At 36.7% G+C, this 12,084-nt stretch overlaps 4 protein-coding genes and 1 long non-coding RNA gene across 5 annotated transcripts in view; 1 reads left to right on the top strand and 4 right to left on the bottom strand.

Moving 5' to 3' along the window:
• LOC104735704 overlaps positions 1 to 772 on the bottom strand; it is a 2,464-nt gene extending 1,692 nt beyond the window's left edge. Inside the window, exons 1-2 of the mRNA XM_010455531.1 lie at positions 377 to 772; positions 153 to 219 (exon numbers count right to left, since the gene is read on the bottom strand). Of these exons, the coding sequence (XP_010453833.1) occupies positions 153 to 219; positions 377 to 772 (463 nt within the window). The remainder of the gene's footprint in view (positions 1 to 152; positions 220 to 376) is intronic.
• LOC104735703 lies at positions 1,408 to 2,399 on the top strand. The gene is made up of 4 exons (XR_759487.2): positions 1,408 to 1,464; positions 1,759 to 1,823; positions 1,941 to 2,067; positions 2,195 to 2,399. It is a non-coding gene; the product is annotated as an uncharacterized LOC104735703 (long non-coding RNA).
• LOC104738012 (probably inactive leucine-rich repeat receptor-like protein kinase At5g48380) lies at positions 2,815 to 3,621 on the bottom strand. Its single transcript, XM_010458251.1, has one exon. The coding sequence runs from the start codon at positions 3,619 to 3,621 to the stop codon at positions 2,815 to 2,817; it is 807 nt and encodes a 268-aa protein (XP_010456553.1).
• On the bottom strand, positions 3,940 to 4,746 carry LOC104738011 (probably inactive leucine-rich repeat receptor-like protein kinase At5g48380). Its single transcript, XM_010458250.1, has one exon. It carries the CDS (start codon positions 4,744 to 4,746, stop codon positions 3,940 to 3,942), a length of 807 nt encoding a protein of 268 aa, XP_010456552.1.
• Positions 5,096 to 10,883, bottom strand: LOC104735702 (origin of replication complex subunit 3). The gene is made up of 17 exons (XM_010455530.2): positions 10,739 to 10,883; positions 10,410 to 10,625; positions 10,153 to 10,327; positions 9,851 to 10,020; positions 9,624 to 9,754; positions 9,172 to 9,445; positions 8,999 to 9,076; positions 8,608 to 8,681; positions 8,432 to 8,522; positions 7,827 to 7,999; positions 7,451 to 7,520; positions 7,008 to 7,093; positions 6,622 to 6,711; positions 6,393 to 6,468; positions 5,982 to 6,109; positions 5,578 to 5,757; positions 5,096 to 5,334 (listed from the first exon to the last, which is right to left on the bottom strand). The coding sequence occupies exons 1-17, from the start codon at positions 10,826 to 10,828 to the stop codon at positions 5,229 to 5,231; spliced, it is 2,208 nt and encodes a 735-aa protein (XP_010453832.1). The 5' UTR covers positions 10,829 to 10,883; the 3' UTR covers positions 5,096 to 5,228.

Here is a 12,084-nt window from a genome sequence, read left to right as displayed (position 1 = left end):
GCCACGTGGCTCGTTCCTAAGGCTCACACCAACGACATTAGTGGCACTTTTGAACAGAGTAGCCATCTTGCTCAAGCCATTGGCCCAGACTTTGGGATCAAAGTTAGGGTAGCCGAAGAAGGCGTCGAGGTCATTCTCGCCACAGCACCAGCCTGGGGTTGTCAAGTGGTTATCTAGTATCACCATCACTCCGTTTTGTCCTAGGTTCGATACCACTTCCTGATGACAAAAAAAAACAATAATAGCATATTATTTGTTATTGATTCAAATTAGTTCACGTTTAGATAGTTCATCTACTGAACATATATAAACCGGTGTGACAATATTTAATTAATAACGGGCCGGGTATACTTAAACACTATATAACTATATTTACCTGGAATGCGTTGAGAAGGGGGAGATTAAGGATTTTGGGATTGTGAGTCTGAATCCCACGAACATCTTCAAACAACTTCAAGCTTTCGAAAGACTGTTTAACAGTAACCTTAAGGGCCAATGTGTCGTTAGTCATCAAATCAAGAGGCCAAGTGAGCCTAACGCAGTTAAAACCCATTGAGACAATCTTCTTGGAGATGGAGTCTAATGGTTGTTTGCTTAGCCCTTCAGCTACCGTAGGCTGGAGATGAGCAGGCCAGTTCACGCAAGCTAGTTTCACCCTTTGGCCTTTTTCGTCCACGATCCATCGAGACTTTGTGGAGAGAGGATAGCTTGTGGTTAGCTTTGATGTCGAAGAAATGAATAAGAATAAACAAATATTCAAGGATCTCGCCATTTCTTGTGTGTTCTTTGTTTTTTTTTTATTGTTTTGAATTTGAATTTGGTTCGTAATTTATACTGCAAAGAAGTTAGTTTTGTTTCTGGTTTTTGGCAGATTATACGTGTTTATGGTTAGAGGTTTCTTTCCAACTAAAGAATTAATGAAAAACTAATAGAATTAACCGTAGGGAAAAAACAATAATCAGCAGATAATGTAGTTACCAATCTAAGGTGTTTATCTCTCCAGAATTTTCAATATACTTTATAAACAAGTAAAATAATATATTACAGAAGCTATATTACATTATTGTAACAGTAAAAAATTGTTACAGAAGCTATATTACATTATTGAAACAGTAAAAAATTGTTTCTATACTAATTTCATATAACAAAAAAACCATATACTTTATCCTATAAAGCACAAATCACATGTCCAATCAAATTAAGCCACATCAGATTATTTTTTTATTTAAAAAAAAAAAAAAAAAAAATCAGCTTCCTAAACAATTAAACTTTTACTTTTCCACGTAAAATAAATATTTACAAAATTCATCTACTTCAACCGTTTCGCCCACTATCTCTCCTCTTCCTCCACGATATATACTGATGAGAGTCAACAAACTCTCTATTCTCTTAGTCCTCCATTAAAAACCCAAAAAAATCACAACTAGAACAGAGAAAACGAAGGAAAAAATTGTTGGGAAAAAGGTACATAAATTACGATCCAGATATTATGTTATGATTCGCATGTCTCTTCTTCCGTTTGCAATTTAAATTCTATTTTTGTATTTCTCAGTTATGGTTTAATTTGTTCATCATCGTTTCATCAATTGCATATCTCATCAAATTCTCCTACAATTTATAATAATCTCTGTTTTCGACTCTCTCAATTCTGGTTTTGTTTCTTCATCATTGTTTTTCATGCTCATCAAATTTTGTATTTCACATTTTCTTTCTCAGTCTCATAATTATGAGTTATGTATTTTATGTTTGGATTTGCAGGTTCATATTCCATTCTGAAGTCATGTTGCTCGATTATTACATTTGTCTCCTGCACAGTTCAATAGGTGAAAGTTTCTTCATGTCAAATTAAAAGTAGTCATTTACAGAGATAGCAAATAAAAATGTCAAATGAAGTCAGTGTGTTTCTTACTATTTGCATTTTTCTTAATTTACGCTTTCAGTAACTACACAGCATTACTATGGAGATGACTCTTCTTAAAGACCATTTACTCTAACACAACAACTAGATATGATATGCAGATCCTTTGTTGCAGCACAAAACATCTTCGTAAAAGAGCAAATATAAAGGTAAATTTCTCACTTTTTTTTTCTTAGGTGTTCATACTCAATAGAACCATGTTTACGAGCCTTATATTGTTAATCATAGGAAAGATTTTAATAATTACTAATGAAATACTGCAATTGCTCAATACAGGAAGGACTAATTAAAGATTATTCACACATGATAAAAAGGGCCGAAGAGATAAGGAACAGTCAGAGTTCGCTATGATTGATTTCTACCTTCCCAAGCAAGAACGGTAAGATTGTTTTGTTATAATATGATTATGAATTTTTGAGGTCCTTTGATATGTATACTTTGGAAAATTAATCAAATAAAGTTACAACGCTATTTTGAATAAGTTAATGAACGTTTAAACATTTTTAGCTTTGTTAAATCATACAAGCACAAACTTGATTTTCAATTACAATTATATAGTCTTTAAATCTAGATTACATGTAATACATTTTGGACCCGTACGTAGTACGGGCTTTAAACTAGTATCTTATCTTTCAATATTATAATTTTAAAATTTCCGTTGTTCTGTTACAACAAAAAGAAAAAAGAAAAGAGGTAAACATAACTTTAACATAATACGGTAATTTATTTTGTGTATGGGAAAGTTAGATTAAGATTGATATATAACATGTCACAAACCATAGTTTTCTCAAAGATTTTAGGTAGATATAAAAGCATGCATTAATACTCTTTTCAATTAAGTGTGCAGAAATTAAACTGATTAAGAGACATCGATGATAAACATATTTACATTTGTTTCAGTCCCCAATATGGTAAATCCATTTTCGGCCTTTTATATCTCCTTGTTTCTCCTTACTACCATTGAAGAAGAACCAACCTAAGAATACACCTACAGGTGCAAGTAAAGTCGCACCAATTGCTGCACCCATCTTCCCTAACGGGATCATTTCTTCTTCTTCTTCTTCCCGATCAACGCAAGCATCTAGAGGCTTACTACACAAATCCAGGTTATTAGCATAATTCTCCGGTCCAATGTGCAAGGATTCCTCGAAATTCGGGATATGGCCGGTCAGAAGATTGTCTGCCACTGAGAACCATCTGAGCCGTCTAAGTAACACTAGCTGGGGAGGAAGCTGGCCAGTGAACTGATTATGACGAAGCATAAGATTGTTCAGATAGGTAATGTTTGATAAGCTGGCAGGGATTTCACCGGAGAATTGGTTGTAGGAGAGGTCGAGAACTGTAACAAATGGAATGAGGGAGAATATGTTGGATGGTAAAGGACCAGAGAAGTTGTTCCTAGAAAGATCCAGACCTGTCAGATCAGAACATTCCTTGATTCCAAGAGGAAACCCTCCTTTGAGACCACAACCAGGAAGTTGAATGCTCATAACCCTTTTCTCATCCCAACAACTGACACCACTGAATTTGCAAACAAACCCTTCAGTTTCGTTGGAAAAATTCCAACTGGATAAGTATCCATTCGGATCTTCAACTTGAGATTTTATGGTCCTCAGGCAATTTACGTTGGCCTCGTTTGCCCATGTGGAGCTAGACACCAGCACGAAACAGAGACAAGTCGTGACCAGGGTTATCATAGACATTTTGTTAGTTCAGACTTCAGAGTGTTCAATAGAAATTAGAGCAGAGGGGAGAGTTGTTACAGTAGTCCAAGCTCGAAGAAGGGGAATTGTAAAGACATACGAAGTCACAGGTACCATAAAAAGGAGTTTAGGGGGAGACTTGAGAATCTTAATACAGAGACTTTTCCATGGTTTTTAATAGTCAACTATGGAAATTTTTTAAAAATGAGCTAACGTGNTTAGGTAGATATAAAAGCATGCATTAATACTCTTTTCAATTAAGTGTGCAGAAATTAAACTGATTAAGAGACATCGATGATAAACATATTTACATTTGTTTCAGTCCCCAATATGGTAAATCCATTTTCGGCCTTTTATATCTCCTTGTTTCTCCTTACTACCATTGAAGAAGAACCAACCTAAGAATACACCTACAGGTGCAAGTAAAGTCGCACCAATTGCTGCACCCATCTTCCCTAACGGGATCATTTCTTCTTCTTCTTCTTCCCGATCAACGCAAGCATCTAGAGGCTTACTACACAAATCCAGGTTATTAGCATAATTCTCCGGTCCAATGTGCAAGGATTCCTCGAAATTCGGGATATGGCCGGTCAGAAGATTGTCTGCCACTGAGAACCATCTGAGCCGTCTAAGTAACACTAGCTGGGGAGGAAGCTGGCCAGTGAACTGATTATGACGAAGCATAAGATTGTTCAGATAGGTAATGTTTGATAAGCTGGCAGGGATTTCACCGGAGAATTGGTTGTAGGAGAGGTCGAGAACTGTAACAAATGGAATGAGGGAGAATATGTTGGATGGTAAAGGACCAGAGAAGTTGTTCCTAGAAAGATCCAGACCTGTCAGATCAGAACATTCCTTGATTCCAAGAGGAAACCCTCCTTTGAGACCACAACCAGGAAGTTGAATGCTCATAACCCTTTTCTCATCCCAACAACTGACACCACTGAATTTGCAAACAAACCCTTCAGTTTCGTTGGAAAAATTCCAACTGGATAAGTATCCATTCGGATCTTCAACTTGAGATTTTATGGTCCTCAGGCAATTTACGTTGGCCTCGTTTGCCCATGTGGAGCTAGACACCAGCACGAAACAGAGACAAGTCGTGACCAGGGTTATCATAGACATTTTGTTAGTTCAGACTTCAGAGTGTTCAATAGAAATTAGAGCAGAGGGGAGAGTTGTTACAGTAGTCCAAGCTCGAAGAAGGGGAATTGTAAAGACATACGAAGTCACAGGTACCATAAAAAGGAGTTTAGGGGGAGACTTGAGAATCTTAATACAGAGACTTTTCCATGGTTTTTAATAGTCAACTATGGAAATTTTTTAAAAATGAGCTAACGTATGTTGACGAGTCTTAGTTCTGTCTTAGTTTTAAATTGGAGGAGGTCAGAGTCTGACCGTCAGACAAAGCCTAACAACTGAATCTGACCGCCCAGCGGCAACTACCATTTTGTTTACATTAAGATAAGTCAGATAAAAATAATTTGTGCCAGTTCTAATCTCTATAAACGGATTTCTCTGAACAGATTCATGGAAACAGGTTATGAACACATATAGATTAAAGTACACTTACAATGGAAGGCAGTATTGAAAGTTTGAAACTATTCCTAAGAACCAAAAGCCACTCTTTGCACAAAATCTGGACGTCTTTTTGAAGGCATGCGAATAAGTCCTGCTATCTGAAGCTCCATTACAGCTCTGCAAAATCGAGCTCTGTTGGAAACAAACGTTAAGGAATCGAAAGTTTTATGACAGATTATGAAATTTCTGGTTGCCTGCATTTATGTACATGTCCTGCGAAATGAACATATAAAGAAGGATGACCATAGGTGGATCACGAATTACTAATCTTGTTTCCAATTACTACTAAGAAATGAAGTCGAGATTTCTTTTTCTTTGCTTTACTCTTTTTTTTCTCCTTTCCAAGGACATAATCTGAATACCAAAAAAGGATACTGAATTAAAGCTTCAGTGGGTGCTTCTGGTTCTTCACACATGTCCTTTCGTTTCTTTGATTTTGAAGATGACTTCGATTTTGGTTTAGCTTTGCTACTCCGGGGAATAAGTATCGTCTTGAAAGATTGATACCAGTCATGGAGGTTGATAACATCAGGGTGCTCTTGTGCAAGCGTGTACCTGATTAATAAAGTATCACAAATCTTTTCGTTGCAACACATATTGAAGCAAAAAAAAAGGAGAAAGAAGTCGGTTTATGTTCATGTGCTTATGTGTTTTGAAGATAGTTTGGGACAATGGGAATCTCCCAAAATCATATTCCAGAAAAAGATGTAATACCAAAAGAATTGTTTCATGAGCGATAGCAGGAGAATACAAGTTTATATAGGTAAAGGACGACTCACAAAATCGACGTATCATGCATGGAAGGCAATAGATTGGTGCCTCTCTTGCTGCAGCACACACAGTGGAGGATATTGTGAGATTCCAGTAGATCTGATTGGATCTTGCCTCTTGGGTCTCCAAGCAAAGCCTGAAACAGACACAAATATCAGACTAATGGGAAAAAGAGAAAAATGCCAACTGTAAAGTCTGAAGCACCAAGAGAAGCGATAGCACTATATCAATCTTTTATGGATCTGTGAAAAAAACAATGATGCTCAGACTTTCTTAGAACTGATCCTGTAACTGGTTTGCTTTAAGTTGACAAGAATGATGCCACATGAGCAGAGTATAATAATTGACTATCTATTGTAAAATTTGAAGTAATATAGGTATAAGAGAACAAAAGAGGAATAAGGATGATAAGGACTTACAGATTGAAGTATATCGACATTCTTAAAACATACAATTTCTTGGAAAGGAACACTCTCAACTGGCTTCATGTATTCCCTGCTCCATACAAAAAAGGCTGTGATTAATTCACAAAACACCTGACATGACAACATTCTAAATTACGACAGTCAAATCAGAAGCCATGTATAAACAAGTAGAGTTCAAACATAACTTGCTTCCTAAAAAACTAAGTGACAAAGTAAAGTTCACCTTAGCATGAATTCTATGACTGCGGCAACCTTATCAGTCATGGCTTTAAGCTCCTTTTCATGCTTTGAATGGCTTCGGGATGCATGCTTTCTGTCACATCAAAGTCAAACTTTTATTCAATGTAAGTGGTTATTAAGATGGGCAACAGAAACTAATGAGAGTAGATGAACTTATGTATATAGTAATGAATACATAGTAGCTGAATAAGACACCAAGTTTCCTCATCAAAGTTTCCCCATACACAGGAACGAAGGGAACAAAAGAGAATATGTTTCAAGAGACTGACTTTCCAAGACGATCTTCCAGAGGTCAAAAATCAAAAGAGAAACTATCTGAACTCATACATGGTATTCAGTTTGAAAAAAGAACAATCTCTAGAGATTTACTTTGGGCTGTTGGGTAGTCCTTGTCTCTGACCTGCTGCTTCCACGGATCTCATGAACGGATGCAATTCCATTACTTTGTCATTCATCTAACGGCAGGGAACAAAGAAACAAGTTAATAACTCATCTAGAGAACTCAAAACTGATGATGGACTAACATATATCACTGAAATCAACCATATCTATCTAAAAAGACGCCGAGTAATACAACTTTCACGATCATTAACGTGATATCTCTCAAGCAATATTTTCAGATAAACAGATTAGAAATCAAAAGTCCTCCGCACAAGGGATGTTAGGAACATGGAGGAGTTTAGATGCCCAAGCCCAAAGGAAATGAAAGAACAGAAGAAATTTTTTCGGGACAAATGAAATTAGAAATCACATACGAAATATGCAAGTTAAGAGCAACGATAAAGTCGTGCTAAATCTTAGTTAATTATTACCTCACTGAAATCCGCAGTGAGTTTTTCCCAACTTTTCAACATGTTAGACAGCTGTGAAGGTGAAAGATCCCTGAGAAATTTGAATGCAAGAGCTTCAGAACTTTTGAGTCAAGCTTATCGTAAAGATAATTAACACAAGCTCTCAATGACCTAAGATTTTTAGGCCTACTAACTCGAGAACAGTAAAGATTACTAATAGATCTAACATGATTTACCAAAACTAATCCTCAAAATCTTGTTCCCTAAATTTTGCAACAAGGTGTAAGTATACTAAGATCCATCTGAAAAATGATGTGTGGTTTGACAAGTTTGAGAGTACTTAGCTGCTATTGTGTAAGGGGGATATTTCACATTTATTCCTTACAACAAAATTCACCTGAGCTTGTGCAGAACCCGTCTGATAACACTACTACGTCCTGAATCATGACTCTGACAGTTGACAGTTGCCGAAGGTGAAAAATATTTCAAGTAACGTGCTTCTGGGTCAAGTGTCTCACAGAATATGTCTAACAATCGAAGTTTATCAAACTTTCCAGCTTCATATATGCACTGCAAAATAGTATACAAATAATCTGCTCAGTAGTTTATCCTAAAGCAGAAAGAACTCTAATCAGATGAAGAACAGAACTGCCTCATATTTCCTCTAGTCATGTCATGTTACATGCATCCAGAGTCCAGCTAAACCGGCATGCGACGAGAAACGATAAAAAACTGCCTTAAATCGAGAAATCAAAAGGAAACAGTTTAGGGAAAGAACTCATTACCCACCCGGAGAACTGACAGTGCAACATTTCCTATCTAAGTTGTTAAGCCCATTGGAATATTTTTAATCATTAAAACAGGTTTTGCACGACAGTTCCTATCTAAGTCGTTAAAAAAATGAGAAACTATTTTTCACAGATAAACGGCATCCCTGAGTTATGTAAGATGTTGAAGTGGCTCTTTCTATGATGATGAACCGTAAGAAAAAGAGAGACTCACCAAAACTACTATGCTCCAGGGATTTGGCATCCTTTGCAAGTCCGACAAAAACTGAGGCAGCATTTCAAAAGTACTCCGAGTAATTTTATTCCTAGTCAAATGTTTATGAAAAGAAATTAGTGCATCTAGTATCCGAATTCAAAAAATCATAAAAGATGGTGAATTCTCTGGGGTACCTCGTCACAGATGGCAAGTGAAAGGCATGCTTCATTGTTGCTTCTGTCAATAGTCCAGTACCTTCGTCTGACAGCTTTACAGGAAAAAACGTCCTTAGAACAGTTATATGGGAAAACATCTACAGCAAAAAGGTCACAGCTCTAGATGACTACTCAAGAGATGAATGTACCACCAAATATCTTCAATCATTTCTTTACAGAGTACATATGAACTCTTTGTAATATCCATCGATTCTCAATATGCGAAACATGAGCTAGAATTCTTAACTATCAACTACGCTATTGTAGATATGGCAGTACCAACTAAACCGAAGTCAAATATATCTGAGAAAGCTGAAGGATCGGTTGAAAAAGAAAGAAAGAGAGTTGTAGACAAGTGCACCAGGCATACCTGATTAATACCATCTTGACAAAAATGCTCGAGCATGATACTTAAAGGCTCTAATGAGAAATGCTGTAGACATGCTATCTGAGAAAAGAATGTATAGCCAAATGAACAACAGAGACTTAGCGATCCGAAACAAGTTGACACCTAATACAGCATAAAGATATAGAGCTAGAAACCTTGAGAGTTCTAACAAAAGATGTCAGAGTTCCATCTTGGCACAAAAAGTAACTTCTCATAAAAAGCGCCACTTTATGGCTAACAGTGAACCCAGAGCATGGCCTTAAAAAGACAGCCTCGAGAACTGTATCCATCCGTTCAGCGGGAGAACTCAGAGTGAAGCTACTAGCACACAATCTCTGCAGCGCGTTCACTGATAGTATCTTTCTAGGTGCATCATGTGCTGTGGACACACCCATAACTAAAAAAATTGGAACTTTGATTGCCCATTCACTGAATAGAAAAAAATATTGAAAGAGCAGGTCACACTTTGATATGGTGATGACTAAGTTGAAGGTAGATAAAATTCAAGGTTTCCGAAAAACAAAACTCTATTAGTCCAATGAGCTGGGAAACCTCAACATGATACAATATGTAAACGCAGCAAGCATAAAGATAAAGATATTCATACCTCAATATAAGAATTAGATCTGACAGGACAGAACCACAACATCTCTCTGTATCATCCACAATTATAACCACGGGATTCTCATGGTTTCTGTTTTCTCTGTACCATGAGGCGAGAATGGTTACATCAGCCACCTGTTCAGAAATTAGCGTTACGAAGAAAAGTACTCAGTGGATACAGAAACTGTGCAAGTAGGCTACAAAACTAAAGGATATGGAGATTTTACTAACATCTACGGTTGGCATCACAAACTGGCGTAACAAAACTCTAAGGCAACCTCCTACACCGCTCTTGGCTGAGAAGTCCATAGATGAAAGCTTAGCAACATGGCATCCATGAGACTTCAAGTGCAACTCCAGTTCTTCAAATGTCAATAAATCATCAACCATTTCCAGATTCCCTAAAAAAACAATACAAAGTTACTATAAAAGAAGAAGCGACGTAATAGTAACTAGGCTATGAAAGTTTAGTAACCCATCGAAACATCATCCAAATACTACGTGCAGACACTAATCTTTTGTAAAGGACTTACTGGTGAGGACCATAGCAGTAAGCAGTTGCTTGGAGGAAGCCTGAGTTAAAACAGGATAAGATCGAACTGCTTCTGATAACCTAAGTGCTCCAGATGATACGATCGAATCAAATGATTCCCGTATCCACTCATAAATCCCACTAAATACTTTGGAATTCGAATTTCTCAGAACATCCTGCGATTTCATACAAAAAAGTCCCAATGAAGATTCAAACACATTAGATGGAAATTTAGATTATAACTAAAAAAAGACCGACTTCGATTGTCTTTTCGATTTTGGACCAGACAGTGTCGAACACTTTCAAGCGTGTAGTTGAGAAAAACTGGCCATCTCCCTCTTCAACGATTTCGACTTCAGATCTCTTAGCAATTTTAGGATTCGGTGATTCAATCCTCCGTTTGCTTTTCACATTCCCAGTTGGTTTCCCATGGAGACTACTCCTAGATGAAGCCTTGTGGAGTACAAAAAATGGCTGCCATGAAAACGAGAGAGAAGAAAAAAAAAACTCAGAAATAAATCGAATGTCCAATTCAAAATTAAGTGAAGAGTGATGAAACAAATTTTTGACGGAGAGAGAGAAGGGACCCGAATATCATTCTCTGCTGTGTCGCCGGAATTGAATGAATCGGTGGTTGAAGTTGGCGGAGGATCGGCGACGGTGCCGGAGGGTGCCATGTGAGAATGTCGTTGGGTGGTGAGAGCAATCGAGCACGACGATTCAATTTAGGGTTTTAACGCGCCTGTATCTCGTGCCGCTCTTTTTGGCGGGAAAATGCGTGCTCCGACCATAGAATAGAAGGTCAATCTCAAAAAACTAAACCAGATTAGACCGGAATTGGACCGGTTTAATTGAATTAACTCTTTTTTTCAATAAATTTTTGGGGTTCTCTGGTATTGTGTGAGTTGGTGGTCTCGTTTTAATAGGGTGTAATTAGTTGGCTTTTGCCATTTGGAGAAAGAAAGACTCAAAATTAAGTTATAGTTTTTTTTTTCTTTCTTCATTTGACCAATTAAAAGACCACAAATGGTTTAAAACCAGAGGAAAAAAGTCTTCCTAAATAATACTAAAAGGCAATTTAATAATTTTCCTTCATTTTAAGATTTATTTTCAATAAAGAGATTTTTTTTTTGACAGCCAATAAAGAGATTTACAAAGCCATGATTATGTAAAATTTATAATTCACATATTTATTACTATATATCAAATGCACACATCTATACTATATATAGTCTTAGGAGGAATCAGGAGAGGACCACAAAGAGAAGATTAAAAGAAAGAAGAAGGTAATCAGTTACTGTGGTTCGGTAGTAAAAGTAACCGCGTTTAAAAAGCTCTTACTTTAATCTTGTGTGTGACTAAATCCAACAAATATTCGTCAAAACAAATAAAATTTATTATAGAAATTTTATATACGACTGAATATATATATATATAGGTATGTATGTATGTATCGATGTATATATCTACAGCTTTCATCTCTGGCTCGTGTTGTTTGTGTATATCACGAGGAAAAGGCAAATAACCCAGATGAAACTTAGGGAGAGCCATCACTGAAATCTTTAGACCAGTGTAAGGGTGTGGGGGAGAGATAGCTTTTTTTCTAAAATTAAATTGGCATCATCGAATCTGGATTGATAGAGAGGATTTAGGGTTTGTAGGAGTTGAAGAGGGAAATTAGGGTTTCGTTTTAATTTTGTGTTCTCTATAGGGTGATGGAGATGATGGGGGAAAGCCAATTCAAAGGGAGATGATTTGGAGACCTGAATCATGTAATGTTATTTCCCAATTTTAGGGATTTTTTTTTTTTTAATTATAAAATTATAACGTTAGATTATCTCGAAGAGTCCGTGTTTTATGGGTTCGTTCGTTCTCCTGTTGAGATAATTTTGTGGTGATTGGTTGATGTTGTCTCTTGGTAATTGATGTTTTT

Source organism: Camelina sativa, chromosome 13 (genome assembly GCF_000633955.1).
Source record: "Camelina sativa cultivar DH55 chromosome 13, Cs, whole genome shotgun sequence".
Classification (NCBI taxonomy): Eukaryota; Viridiplantae; Streptophyta; class Magnoliopsida; order Brassicales; family Brassicaceae; genus Camelina; species Camelina sativa.
This window is presented reverse-complemented; position numbering and strand designations above follow the sequence as displayed.